Genomic DNA, 15487 nt, shown 5'->3' with positions numbered 1-15487 from the left:
GAGATGCAACCTTAGCAGATGCTAATTTTGCAACCGATTTGATATATGGTTTCCAAGAAAGATTGGAAGTAAGAGTTAATATTAGAAGATGAAGGGTAGATGACTCATCGACTACATCACCGTTAATAAATATGGGAAGATCTAACTTATTGCGATAACGATTGGCTGAAAAAAATGAGTTTAATATGTATTGAAGCTCACCAGTCACTGTGAACCCCATGCTGTAGCAGAAGTAAGATCCTTTTCAAGCTCAAATGACCCCTCCAAGCAATCAGAGAGTGTTGGTTTCTTATCACAACAAGAGTAAATGGCAGTATCGTCAGCAAACAAGGCCACGTTAGATGTGAGAATATCTGGAAGATCGTTAATGTAAATTAAAAAGAGTATAGGGCCAAAGATTGAACCTTGAGGAACCCCTGAAGTTACAGAATACGAAGAAGAGTGCTGTCCATCGAGGACAACTTTTATACTACGATTGGAAAGAAAGATTCAATAGTCTTAAAGGTGTTACCAGATACACCATAAGAAGAAAGCTTATGGAGAAGACCAGCATGCCAAACTTTATCAAAAGCTTTTGAAATGTCAAGAGAGACGGCCTTAACATCACCACCTTTATCTAATGCACGATAAAACTGATCGATAAAACTCAGTTATTACTGTTAGCAAATCATCTGTAGAACGAGAAGATCAAAATCCATATTGATGGTTAGAAAGTAAGGTATTAGATTCAAGATGAGAAATTAAGTGTTTTTTAACTAAAGATTCAAAAACCTTGCTTATGATAGGAAAAAGACTAATGGGACTGTAATTAGACGAATCAGATCGCTCTCCAGAATTTTTGAAGATAACAGATGCCGCTTTCCAGCAGGATGGAAAACAAGACTCTGATAAGCACTTGTTGAATAGTTTTAAGAGTATAGAAGACAGCTCCAGAGAACACTTCTGCAAGACAATAATAGGTATGTTGTCCGGGCCACAAGTTGTAGAAGAGTCTAGGCAGGAAATCACTTTAGATACAGAAGCTGGAGTGATACGAATGTCAAGCAATGGATCAACCTGTTTGTTGGCAATATCAGGTAGAACGCAACTAGTGGAATCAAGAGATGATATTGATGAAAAGTTTTTAGCAAACAATTCAGCTTTGTCTTTAGGTGAGGTAACAAAGTCTGAACCATACAAGAGAGGTGGAATTAAAGATTTGCCCTTATTATTAATACTATTAAAGATTCTCCAGAAGTCACGAGAGCCTAATTTTTGAGATGAGATACCAGATTTCATGACCTGAGAATAGCGGGCTTTGGCGTTAGACAAAACAATTTTACAATGGTTTCTTGCAGTAATAAACAGCCGTCTGTTTTCTGGAGAATTGTTTTGCTGATAAATATGGAAGTAACGGTTTCGATTGGCAACCGCAGCAGCACAGTGTGAGATAAACCATTGAGAAGAGTGAGCTGAGTTGACCTGAAATCGTCGAGAGGGAACAAAAGATTCAATGCCAGCCTGAATCCACGAAGTTATGTTAGAAGCACATTTGTCGGCAGGAAGACAAAAGATTTCTACCCAAGGACCATCACGGAGAAAATCACGGAAAGAATCCCAGTCAGCTTTACTGTAGTTGTAAGAGGTACGATAATAGTGGGATTCAGGTGATGAAAAAGAATGAGATATTAGTTTTAGAGAGATCAAACTGTGATCAGACCTAGGTAAGTTGTCTTTGTCACAGCTAAAGAGTCTTAAATCTCCCATTATAGTATTAGCTTAACGTTATGAACTATTATTATTATTTTTGTTATTTTTTTTTTTATAGATAAACTTTAATAATCTTTAGAAATATCATTATTAAAAGAAAATCTAACATGTTAATTATTCTTGGATACCTTTTCAAAGAACGAAACAGTTCTATTTACAAAACACTTTTATTCTTGCTCATTTTAAGAATTTAATGACCACACTCTTTAGAATAGCATCCTATAGAAATAGATTGACCAATTGTTTGACATCCAAATCACTCCTGTTTTTGTAGTTAAAGTTATTTCCCACCTAAACTTGTGTTCCAGGTAACATATCTGTCACAGTGTTACAAAAGTGTTTTCAAGAATTCTTTAAATTATTCTATGTATTTAGGTTGTGCGAAAACGTGTTTTCCTGTTACAGGGAAAACACGTTTTCGCACAAAGGAAAAGGAATTGTGTGTACCATTCAAAAACATCTAGAGATCACTTTGACCCCTCTAACTATAATCATATTATTATTCAAATCATGATTCTGAATAATAAAACAATTTGCAATAATCAATGCTATTGCAAAGTCTTCAAATCTTTACTTAAGAAAATTTTAATACCTATCTTGAGCCTACTCTCAGACAATCGACATTTTTAAATAAATCTCTTATTCGTATCTGCATGGAATACTATTTTTATATTTGGGCTGATTCTTCTAACGAATCTCCTTCTCATTTAGATAAGGTCTAAAAACACATTGTACATAGGACTTTTTTTCAGCGCTAATCCTCTGACTAAGGTTGTATCTCTTTCTTTTACAACTACTATGGCCGCTACTCAAGCAAGCTATCATCATTTGTTCTATTAACCAAAACCCAATTTTCCGCGATTCTTCATTCATCTAAGTCGCATCTTTTTACTGTAACTGTCATCTAGTCAACTCTCATTTTTTTCTTGGGCAGTAATTACTCGCACTTATATATTTTCTTGACTCATACAATTTATGGTATTTTAGTCAACCACGTTCTTACTTTTTAATTCATTATGTTTTCTGTTAACTATCAATTTAACTACTGCTTGCTTGCAGCCTTTTTCAACTTGTTTAAAGATGAAAAACAAAACTGTTTATAAAAATAAATGATTTAAATCACTCAGTTTGAATTATAAAACTAATGAAACTAGTTCAATTATTTTAAGTAATTTTTTGAAATCAAACAGTTGCTTGCTATATGCTACTAACCTAGATTTCGTTTGATGATGCTAATAATGATGCGAGGAAATTGCTAAAACAAAAAGAATTTTATCGGCTAGTCATCAGCTAGCCATTTTTAGCGACGGCTACAAGTGGTAGTACGCCTGCAACTACTATGAAACAAACGATGACCAAAACTACAGCATACCGCTCAAAATGCTTATATAGGTCCAATCAAATTCCAATGTAGAATGTTTGCTGGGTTTTTACTTATAAAGAAAGGCTCTTTTCCATCAAAACTCGGATATTTGGATCAAAACATCTGGGTTTTGATGCCCAGTCTGGTAATAAAAGTTACATCAATGTAGAAAACAACAAGAATTTTTCTCATTAAAAGCAATTCTCTGGTGGTTGTAATAGGATTAGGTTCTTCTTTAATTTTTTGTCCTCCTCCACCTCCCCTCATGTTTTCTTTAAATCCTAAAAGTGGATAATGTAAGCTATTGAGAATAAGTGTGATGTAGTTCAATTTTTTCTTAATCAGAGATTTTTTTTTTGTTTTTTCATATAAACTTGCTGTAAAAAAAGTTGTCTTTTATTGTTAAACAAAACAATTTGTTTACAGAACTATTGCTTTTTTAAATATATGTAGGCTTCATATACCGTTCCCAGCAAATATGGATGTTAACTTACGGTATGAAATTCTTTTTTCAAACAATCGGCTCATATTGTTTGTAATTTTACAAACATTTGTTATATGCTTCCTTACAGACATCAACATAATACTTTACTTGCTAAATTGACGAAGCAAAACAACAGGGGAATACCTTTAGTATCAAAGTTTAATCGTATTTGTGTTATTTTATTGCCATTTGAGAATGTGTTACGTTATAAATATAATTTAAAATCAGATGAATATGTGTTTGTTTCTTACCAAAGTCATGTTGGTAGCATAAATATTAGAAAAGATCATTATCTAGTTATTTTTATAAATAAATATTGTTGCCGATTTTTGGAAAAGTGGAGGCTTTTGTTAATGTAGAAAATTCACTAACATGGCTTGTCGTCGTTTCTTTAATGGAGACTGTAGGATTTGTCAACCATCTTTTTTCATATGAAGTTAAATCTTGTAGTGATGAGCATTTTCAAATCTTAAGTTTTAATACTTTGCTTAATGAACATCCACTTCTTGGATATGTTGCCAGATGCACAAGTTCAAATGATATTTTAAATAAGAAATTCATTCGTATGCTTTATAAATTGTGTTAGGACCATTTATTAAATGGCTGTGTGTAAAAATAGATAAAACTTTTTAATTTTAAAAAGTATGTTTTTTGTTGCCTTTTCTTTTTGAAAAAATTTATTTTGACTTAATTAACTTTATTCTTTATTAAGACCATATCACAGTTCTGTCACACATTAGTTAATGCTTGATTGTTTTATTTTTGTAACTAGTTTCAATTAATAACCTGAATATTTTATTTAAAAGAAAAATGAATTCATTAGAAAAAAAGTTATGTGAATTCCTAAAGTAGATAAATTGCAACAAGATTAGTAACCAAACCATTAGGTATTTTTAATTATTATTTGTTATTGAGTAAAGTTTATCTTAATAAAAAATATAAAAATCCATGACATTTTTAATTTTAACTTTTGTCTTTAATGATGCTGCATTTTTCCATGCTACTTTTTTAATGTTGATTTTATTAGCTTTTAAATTTTTTCTCTAAGTATGAGGAGCAGGGATTAATAGTTTATAATAATTTTTTTATATATAATTCAAAAACTCAGTAATGTAAATTATTATACTTTCGTCATCTGCTCTTGAAATTTTGTTATAGTTTTAGTTTTTGTAATTAGTTTAAAGATATGTAATATTTATATTTTAAATTTTTTTCTAGAAAAAGCAATGGACCTCGATTCCTTTGTACTTGTAAATGAAAGTGATTTGGTTGAATTGGGTTTTGAAATGGGACAAAGAAGCTTATAATGCAATGGTTGCATTCACATGCAATTTTACCTGCAATTAGTTTCTTACAGCCTCAAGCAGAATTATTGCATAAACCAGTGCTTAACTCATTAGCTGCACCAATTCAAAGAAATATTCTAATCCCACCCTCCAGTAATGTATAAACTTTTATTTAAAACATTTGTTTATGAGAGAATCATTAGTATAGGATCTATCTTTTATGTTTATTAAATTGATTAGATATATCCTGTTAACAAGATACTCTGTAAGAATGATCACAGTGCTGCAAGTGTTAATGGACAAATACTCGTGACAAAATTGTTGAGTGGTGAAATGTATACAACACAAGAAAGACACTTTTTAGTGCGAATTTTAGACCGATATCTTATGGAAGTTGCAAAAGTGTTAGATTTGTATCAGTTTTTTGTCTTTTTTGTATTTGTATTTTTGTATTTTCATTATGTTAATATGTTTATTCTAATAGTTTCATATTAAATTTTACTTTATTCAGAAAGGATATGCCCTCGAAGGAGGAAAAATTAGCTATGGCTATTTCAATAGTGGAAGCTTTTCCTTGTCTTAAAAGTAAATTAACAGAATTTGGTCACGTAAGTGTTTTAACATTTATAAGCTTGTTTCATTAAAATGTGTATTACTCTATGCTTTTACAAACTTTTGGGTTCTCTGTGAAAGAAATTGTGTTTTATATGTTAAGGAGCATTTTTATTGTGGAAAATCCCATACAGGACATATTGAGACTTATGTTGGATAGTGACGGTCAAGATCCAAGCAAATAGTTACAAAATGGAATCATAGGAAAGAAAGGTAGGTTTTAGTATTAATGTGTATAAGAGTGATTGTGTTGTATAATAGTGATTGCATCAATTTTTTTATGATTTATTACTACTACATTAGATCACATTGTCAAGAACTTGTTGGCGAAGAAAATTGCGAAGTCGAACTTATGCTCCAAGAGCGTGGTCCAACTGCTCTTAACCAAGAAGAATTGCTGCATATGATAGCAGAGACACGAATCTTTCAAAGAGATTGGATCCTTAAAACCAAACCAAATGCCACTTTTATCCTGAAACGATATCCGAGGTTTTTAGATATGAATAAAACTGTAAGTTATTTATTAAAATATTAAAAAAAAAATTTGTTTCTTTTAAATTGGTTTCAAGTTTAAATTAGTCTATTTTATGCCTGTGCTTATATTTGCATGTGCTTTTTGAAATTATATCAAGGGTGTGTTTTAATTTGTATTGAGTTCTTGTTTAGATACAGCAAGAGTTCTCTTTTTTAGTTGGAGAGTTTAAAAATATTCAAAACCAATGGTCTTCATGCAGAGATGTAATTTTGTAACTTGCAGTTAATGCTTCTGACAAAGGCGAAGATTTGAAAGAAGAGTTAAGTAGTATTAGTGCTGTTGAAAATGAATTTGATGAAGGTATTCAATAAATTATTAAAGCTTTTTTTAAATGTTTTTTTAAGTTAAAGGTAATGCTTGCTTTTTTTGTTACATGTAATCAAAATTTTGTTTTTTTTATTAGCAAAAAAAAACAATTGTATCTTTTAAAGTACTGCCTTATTTATTGCCATCTCCGCCAAGGAGAGGAAAAAGGAGCTTCAAAAGTCTGGTAAAGCAGCATTAATGTGTGTTAAGCAGCATTGATGCATTGAAGCAGCATTGATGCATTGAAGCATCATTGATGCATTGAAGCAGCATTGATGCGTTGAAGCAGTTTTGATGCGTTGAAATAGCATTGATGCGTTGAAGCAGCATTGAGGTGTTAAAGCCTCAATGTTGCTTCAACGCATCAATTGATGTGTTGTTGAACTTGAGGTTATTTTTTAGTTTTTTGTTTCTTTTGTGCAGCTTCTATTTTTAATCGTTTTCAAATAGTTTTTTATTAATGACTTTAAAGTTAATAATTTATCCAACCCCGCTAAATTTTGAGAAAAATTTAGCTCATTGGTAGTTTAGTGGTTCACTAAACTACCAATGAGCTAAACTCCAATGAACCGCTCAAAATACCTATATAGGTTCAATGTAAATAAATCTATTACAACAATGTTTGCTGAGTTTATTAAGGTAGCAGATATCCTTAAAATAAAGTTGCCTTAATTTTTGTGATAGAACATCAATTGCAATTAAATTTTATTATGTGTTAATCCAATTTTTTTTTTTTTTTTTTTTCTTGTAAAACTTTGAAGAAAAAAAAGTAATTTGGGGCTAATTAGCTTTTTAAGCAGCCATTTTGAGAAATAAGTAGTCATTTAAAAAAAAATTTAAACAAATGTTAGTAACTCTAAATATTCAGGGTATATTAAGAGTAATATTAACTGGGGTTTCTATCACGTTTGTGTAAAACAGATAATTATATTTTAAAGGTATTCAACTTTTTTTTTGAAAAATAGTAAAATAAAGTACCCAAAAATATACTTAAAATGAAGATTAGACTTTCATTGAGGTACGATCATTTCAAAAAGAGCTTAGTATTTGTTGTAAAAATATATTTATTATTCAAATATTATGGTGAGATAAATATGCAGTACATGAATTTATACATTTTAATAATAATTTATAATCAAGTTGTCAAATAATTTCAAGTTATCAATTTTATTTCCAGTGTGAAAAATAAATTAAATTTTAATAAGTTGAGTAAATAAAATATTTTTTTCAACTTTTTATCTGCAAATCAACAACTTCGTGATCAGTGATGCCTCTTGTAAATATTGTTCCTCTCGGTTTTCTATTACTATCTTTCCTTAATTCTGTATAAATAGATTTGCCATCTTTTCCTGTTTTAAAGTAAATGATAAATAACTTTGGTCCAATGAACGTGAGTAATAAAGAGAAAGAAAAGACAAATGACATTACAGCAAGGCTTTCTTCAAGCTGTTTGTTAATTTTGCTATAAATTATGATGATTTCAACCAAACATAATAAATAAAAAACACAATACGTTTTTGCAATGTGTTTTAACTCGCCACCATTTTTCTTCATGTTTGAAGACCAGCATGATATTAAATTACCAGTAATGCTTAATGCAATATTAAAACTAAATGAAGCCCACCAAACATAGCTTAACGAACTTGAACATCCAACCCACATAACGTCCCAAATTTCTGTTTCATTAGGAATAATTTTAATTGGGTAAATATTTAAACCAATTAATAAAATAAGAAACTGAATTAAAACTAACACAAAAATGGTAACAACTCTTGGAGAAAAAATTGATTGAAGAAAAAAGAATCTATCTAAATTATTGTTCATGGTTTTATATTTTTGGTTTATGTATTCGCTACGGGAAAACAACGCGCTGAATACAATTGTTATACCAAAATTGAAAAATCCTAGGTATGTTGAACATCCAGAAACTGTTGGCTTATTTATTAGTGGTACAGAAGAAAAGAGTATGATCAGACATCCTATAAGATACCAGAGTAACAACTTATAGTCGCAAAGCTTTACAATCTCGTGATTATATTTTACTGTGAATATGACAACTGCAAATGAAACAAAAACACAACCAATGAATATTAAAAAGACAACAAGCGACCCAATTCCTCCTGATGACCAGTTCAGGTTACGAAGAATGTATCTTTTACATATTGTTTTGCTTGGATTTGAAACCTCTCCTTTTTTACATGGTATGCATTCTTTAGCATTAGTGATGTTGCTGATATACAAATTAGGGCAAACTACACAAGTCCAGCAGCAATTTTCTAATTCAAATTTTTGCTTTTTGCTTACAACTATTCGCATTAATCCAGGAGAACAATTTTCCGAACAGATGGATTTAGGAATTGATTGAGTATCATTTTTCCATTCAATGTTGTACTTTTCAATTTTAAGTTTTGATTGGCTTGTCCACGATCCGATTTTCATGACAACAAACTCGTCAGGCTTGTTTAATTGTACGTTGTAAATAATGAATTCTTTTTCGGTTGCAGTAAGTCTATCAGTAAAGTATAGCATATAAAGACGATCTTCATAGTCTAAAATCTTCACTCTAACTGAAAGGTTTGCAATAGCTTCATTTATTGATGTTCTATCGTCTCTTAACTTATTCTCAAGACTGGCAACTGTAAAAACAGAGTTTAATGAATGGATAGTTTTGTGTGATTCATCTTTTAATTTTTTTAAAACTGTAGCCTCGTTATCATTGCAGAAGTGCGACTTTGAAAGCGGGTTAGAAAAGCATTCTGGTAGAAATAAATTTTTTAGCCAAGGCTTGTTGTAAGATTCCTCTCTATTCAAAGTTCCAATATAGTCTTTGAATTTCTGAATAAAATTTGCACTGATATAAATCATACCTTCTACTACGTTTGGATAACTTTTCAATTTATTTAATTCTGTTGACCAATCCGTCGTTGTGATAATCGTCAAGTGATGAAGACCTTCATCATTTAACATTTTATAAAATAATAACTCGCTTACCTCTGTTGCATGAATAACGAGAACTTTTACCAAAGTGTTTTTTTTAACAGTTTCAACAATATTTTTCATGCTTGTTTTGTCAGACAAAAAAAATTTGGAGGTGCACGTTTTTACTTTGAACAGTACTTCTTTTAAAACCTCATAACCTTTATTACCTTGCAGATCATCAGATACGGCAACATGAACATACTGCCAACCAAACTCTTTAACTATAGCTGCAACAGATATCATTCTATTTGTCTTATCGGGAAAAGCGGATAATAGCATCGACATTCGTTGATCTATTTCTGAATCAGGAATATTTAACCTTGCGTTCTTTGGACTGTAGCTAATCTGTAGTATAGGTAACGGTTCCGTAAAATATTTCAAGTTATCTAAAGAATCTTTAGAAAATCTAGAAATAACTGCGCTTATTGGAATAGGCTTTGAATTATTCTTTTTGTAATTTATGGCTTCCTCGCTCATGTCACTGCAGTGTTTGCGCTCGATAATGGCGTTGTTGCAACTATCTCGAATGTCGTAACCAATAGTGTTGGATGTGTTTGCGTTAAGAAGAGTTATCGCGTAGACAATTGCTTCTGCATGTGCAATACCTATTGCATAAAAAAAGTAAACGTTTTTACAAAAACATATTATTTATCAACATATTATTGCTTGACAAAACTATAAATTGCTGGGTTTTTTTAAGAAATATATTCTCTATAACATTTAGTTTTAATTTCTCTATAAAATTTAATTCTATATTTTTCTGTAAACCTTTTATTAAACTTTAGTTGATGTTTTTTTTAGTTTTTTCAAATAATCATTTGAATGTGTTATTTAGAAGAACAAAGATAACGATTACATACATACCTTCCAAATTTGGTTTTTCACAATTACTATCGTTCTCGGACATTGGTAATATGGCGCCAATTATAATTTTGCCATTCATTCGATATTGCTGACTGGAATACACCAGCTTTATGACAAAAATTAAAACCAATCGTATTTTCAGCATTTCATTTGATTACAAAGTCCGAAATCTTCGTGAAACCTATGCAGTCTTAGGAAAGAATAAAAAAATAACCATGAAAATAATAAAATTTTGATCAAAACATTCAAAATTGTGTAACCTCGACGTACAAATTTGACTCAGTGAAAAACAAGAAACAGATTCACATTATTATTTAAACCAGCGGCGTAATAAGTAAAATGAACAGAAATAATCCAAATACAAATAAACGATAATGACAATAACAAGGAATTAATTTTTAAACTTTTCAATAAAAGTTTAAAAAGTTAATAAAACAATATTATTTAAAATTAAAATAAAATTAATTTATCACTGAGTGTTTTAGAAAAAAAGCAATAAAATCCTTAATAAAAATATGCAATCTTACAAATTAAAATAATAATCTGTAATCCTATATAGCTCTGCTTTAGCATGATTTATTTCTAAGGTTAGAAATACACATGTACTAATTTACTTAAAACAAAAAATTTAATAATCATCATAATATTAGCAATAACAATAATAACGATAATAATAAACTTTGATAAGCGCTAAAAATAAAAGTTTACGAGAATTTATAAAAATGTATTGCATAGATTGGAAAACAATGTAATCAGTGTAAATTTACTTCGATATCAAAAAATGTACTAAAGACTTAAACAATGAATTTTACAAATCTAAACTTTGAACAAATGCTTACAATAACATTAACTTCAAATGTAAATGAGTAAAAATTATAATGATGAATTCAGATTTTAAGATTTGGTGCATTTAACCTGCTAAACAAAAAATATGATATTTACCTTCTATATAAAGATATAGCCGCATACTTATCTCCAACTTTATAGTATGTACATCTATTGTACAATAATTGTATACTGGAATTAAAAATTTAAAAAGATTTTTTAAATAGTTATTAATTTTTTAAAATACCATTTATTAATTAGTTGGAAATCACAGTATATATCTAATAGAACCACATTAGCGCTGCTCTACGACGTTTAATCCTTATTTTTAATGTTGATACAAAAGAATTATTGTTATTTTTAATTTTATTATAAAACGCTTTTAGTCGTTGCTTGTCGGAATTTTATTGTTTAATAAAAAAGTAATAACAAGTAATAACACAACAGTAATAACAATAAAAGTAATGATTCAGTTATAAAATAATAATTTGCACAATAGATCATTTGAGTTTAAACTCGCGAGCTTTTTTTATCATTCGTAGAGATTCCCAGAGCAAAGTTTAGCTAAAGAAACTGATAAATTTTATTTCCTATCTCGTAATGAACGCTTAATCCTAAACTAAAGCCTAATAAATATTAAAAATCTCGTTCAAGTGAATTATTTCTGCTATTTTTTTTTATTTTTATTCTGTTCTATTAAATTTCCTCTTTCAATAATTCTTTATTGTAGATTAACATCCTGACCATAAATAATTTGTCATATGTTGTTACATGTTGAATTACTAAATAAAATAACTTTTCACAATTTATAATAAAACAAATGTCAAAACTAAGAATAGAAAGTTAAAATAATTAAATTAAAAACATATATTGTTTAAAAAACAAGTAAAGTCATATATAAGTAAATAAACAAGCGGTATTAACTGTTCCTTATAAAACAGAACATGCACGGTAACAGTTGTTATGCATGATTGACTAATTATAAATATAAATTAATCACATATAATAATTATAAGTGTTTAAAAACACTAAAAAATCGACTCCTCCAGATAGAAAATGATCAACTTCAAAATGATTTGAACAGGTTTTACAGTATCACCTGATAGATTTTTAGAAATAGCTCACCGCTACATCATTATCTTTGTCACCGCTATACCATTATCTTTATCTCAATTTCACTTTGAATTAGTTAAACGTTTTAAGATTATTTGTAAGTGTTTTGTTCGATCTCTTTGGTTCTTTAATTGAGATTAAAATTTTAGTTGCAGCAAAACAATATTTGGAACATATAAGGTATGCTTGGGCACGTAGGTAACGGAAGTAGGTTGGCTTTATTCAAAGTATGTCGTTGTAATTTAGAATTATAACCCTCTCAAATTAAAGGAGGTTCAAACTTTATATGGTCATAAATTTTGAACGCGGAGAGATTATACTATGAAATTTAAATTTTTTTGATGTATATATGTTCAGCTGAGAAAAGAAAAAAAAGTATTTTATTAACTTGTTGCTCTCACGTTTGTGTAAAGTGGAAGAAAATTCTAGGGCGCTTTTGTTCCTAGGCTCCATTCATCGCATTTTTTGCAAAGCACCTATATTTAACATAAGTATAAACAAATAAATCTTTGAAGTTTATTTCATGTCGCTATCAATCGTTTTGTCTTTTATCTATTGTCGTTTTGTATATTATCTATTGTCGTGTATATGTTTTGTGTATTATCTATTGCCGTTTATCTTATCGTCAAAGTTATCTCGAACGCCAATTAATGCTGGGTCCACCCTTGACAAGTATTGTTGCCTTTTTATCTAAAAGTTTGTAGTTTTATGATATTTAAATTGAATGTAGATGTTTCACTCACATACACATATAGCAACAAGATATTTTGTTGCAACAAGATATTTGTCAATTAATCTTTAAGTACAAGTGTCAACTTAAACAAAATATAGACACATAGCATTAAGCAATTGTATTAGTATGCAAGTGCTAATTACTAATAAAATATAATCTGCCACAACAAAAGATGCATAACATAAAGAATAAACAGTTAAAACTTTAAAAATGAAACTTTATATATTTTTAGTTACGTTATCCAAAAATAGCAACAAATGCACAACGCTTTAAAACAACTAGTTAAAATTTTCACTACAATCTTTATTTTGTTTTATTTTTTATTACAAAACCCGAGAGAATTATTTTCTAAAATAAAAAGTTGCATTTTGGTTGTATCATAAATTCAACTAAATGTCTAATTGTTTTAAGAAGTCAAGGCAGTTTAACTGCTGTTGAAAAATAACACAATTTTTTCACATAACGAAAACACTACGCTTAATTTGTCAGGATACTACAAGTCAAAGTAAAACGTGTAAGTATTATCACTTCTGGAAGAGAATCAGCATCTTCGACCAATATAGCATTTAAATCATCCGATGTACATTGTTAATCTAAGTACAAAAACTAATGGTTGTTTGCACCCATGTTGATTTAAAATTTCAACAGCTAAACCAACTATCTTCTAACAACATTTATTTACTTATTCTGACAAAAATATTAGTATTAATTTAAAACCTCGCACTTAAAATAGCTTAGGATAGCTTAAAACATCCGTTCTTTTGTTGTGTCTAATTTATTTAAATATCTACATTGAGTTGGACAATTCTGGGGAACTTGATAAAGTTCCTACATTTGATTAATGTTTGTTTTACAGTCTCCCTTTTGTCAAATTTAAAATTTTGTTCAATCAGATTAGACGCAGCATAAGAATGACTGCACAAAAGATAAAAATATTTGGTTTAGGTATGTTTAATAAAACTATTTGGTTTAGGTATTTTTAATGAAAATATTTGGTTTAGTTAGATTTAATAAAAAAGCAATATAAATCCTAAGAAAAAAGAGTTCCTTGATTTTTACAAGTTATTATTATTATTATTATTATTGTTATTATTGTTATTATTATTATTATTATTATTATTATTATATAATCTTTTTTCGTCAATATAATTTTTTTTTTTTTTTTACAAAACTGTTAACGTAACAAATTGACTGGAGCAAGCAGAAGACGATGGTCTTATCATCTTGCCCCGTTAATTTCAATTATGTTTTACAATCAATATCAATTAAATATAAGATAAACACAAATTATAAGATATTTAAACATATATAAATATAAGAACTCGTATAAGTAAAATAGCCAAGTAAATGTATCTTTATAAATATAAATACAATTAAATGCATTTTTATAAATATAACCATAATCATTTCCAGCTATTGTGTAAATAGAAAGAAAGAAAAAAAAAAAAAAAAATTTAAGACGTGTGAAAGTTTTTTTAAAAAATAAGAGATTGTTTCAGTAATGTTGATGTCAAGTAACTGTTGTTTAACAACGCATTTAAAATGTTGAAAAGAGTTTATCGTTTTAATCTTATTTGTGAGAAATGAGTTCCACAATTGTATTCCTCTTCTAGATATTGAGAATTGGGATTGACTCAAAGACATTTTTGGAATATAGTAGTTCTGCTTAGAATGTTTTGTTTCGTATTTATGATCAATAAGTTGGAAGTAATTATGGAATATTTTTGGGATCAAATTATTTTTTACTTTGAACATAAACTGAAGGATGCTATAGATGTTTTGTTCATAAATATTAAGAACTCTCAGTTTCTTCATTATTCCCAGCAAGCACACAACGTTGAAACAACGTTAAAATAACGTTGATCAACGTCGATCAACGTTATTTCAACGTTGTTTCAACGTTGTGTGCTTGCTGGGTTTGTTTTTTATAGACTTAGGCTAGTTTTGATTGGTAAGTACTTGACCAGGCAACATTGCAGTAACTAATGTAGCTATGAACAAATGCAAAGTATAAACTTTTAAGACATACTTTATTTAAAATATACTTAGTTTTATGCATAATCCCAATGCTTTTAGATATTTTATTTTCTAACAACTTGATATGCTCTTTCCAGCTAATATGTTCATCTAGAATGACTCCTAGAAACTTCACAAAAAATGCTCTTTTTAATATTGTTTTGTCAACTAAAATATCCGGAAGTTTTAATGGTAATGTGTCTGACTTTGATGGTTTTGTGAAAAGAATGTATTTGCTTTTTTCAATGTTCAAGGAAAGTTTGTTAGCTTTCAACCAATCGCTTAGCTCTTCAAGCTCCTGATTTACTATGTTAAAAATAGTTTTAATATTTGAGTGGGTGTAGAAAGCTTGGGTGTCTGCAAAAAGAATAAAATTCAGTATACGAGAAGACAAAAATATGTCGTTAATATAGACAAGAAAAAGCAAAGGACCTAGAATAAATCCCTGGGGAACGCCACAAGTAATGGTTTGAAGGGAAGTGTAAGTTTCATTGTATTATAAAGCTTGTTTACGATTGTTTAGATAGCATCTAAACCATTTTAGATTTTTATTTTTTATACCATAATTACTAAGTTTGTATAGAAGGATCTTGTGATCCACTCTATCGAACGCCTTTGACAG

The 15487-nt window shown here is 29.1% G+C and overlaps 1 protein-coding gene across 2 annotated transcripts; it reads right to left on the bottom strand.

Annotated features, from left to right (window-relative positions):
- Window positions 1–7381: 7381 nt before the first annotated feature.
- LOC100215065 (extracellular calcium-sensing receptor) lies at window positions 7382–11344 on the bottom strand. Of its 2 annotated transcripts, none has more exons than XM_065803338.1 (3): window positions 11121–11344; window positions 10179–10368; window positions 7382–9919 (listed from the first exon to the last, which is right to left on the bottom strand). In XM_065803338.1, exons 2-3 carry the CDS (start codon window positions 10321–10323, stop codon window positions 7563–7565), a joined length of 2502 nt encoding a protein of 833 aa, XP_065659410.1. In that variant the 5' UTR covers window positions 10324–10368; window positions 11121–11344; the 3' UTR covers window positions 7382–7562. The 2 variants fall into 2 exon arrangements, with proteins under 2 accessions (XP_065659410.1, XP_065659411.1); XM_065803339.1 differs by lacking the exon at window positions 11121–11344 and adding an exon at window positions 10706–10774.
- Between the last annotated feature and the right edge of the window lie 4143 nt (window positions 11345–15487).

The sequence above is a fragment of the Hydra vulgaris genome, chromosome 08, assembly GCF_038396675.1.
Source record: "Hydra vulgaris chromosome 08, alternate assembly HydraT2T_AEP".
Lineage (NCBI taxonomy): Eukaryota > Metazoa > Cnidaria > Hydrozoa > Anthoathecata > Hydridae > Hydra > Hydra vulgaris.
This window is presented reverse-complemented; position numbering and strand designations above follow the sequence as displayed.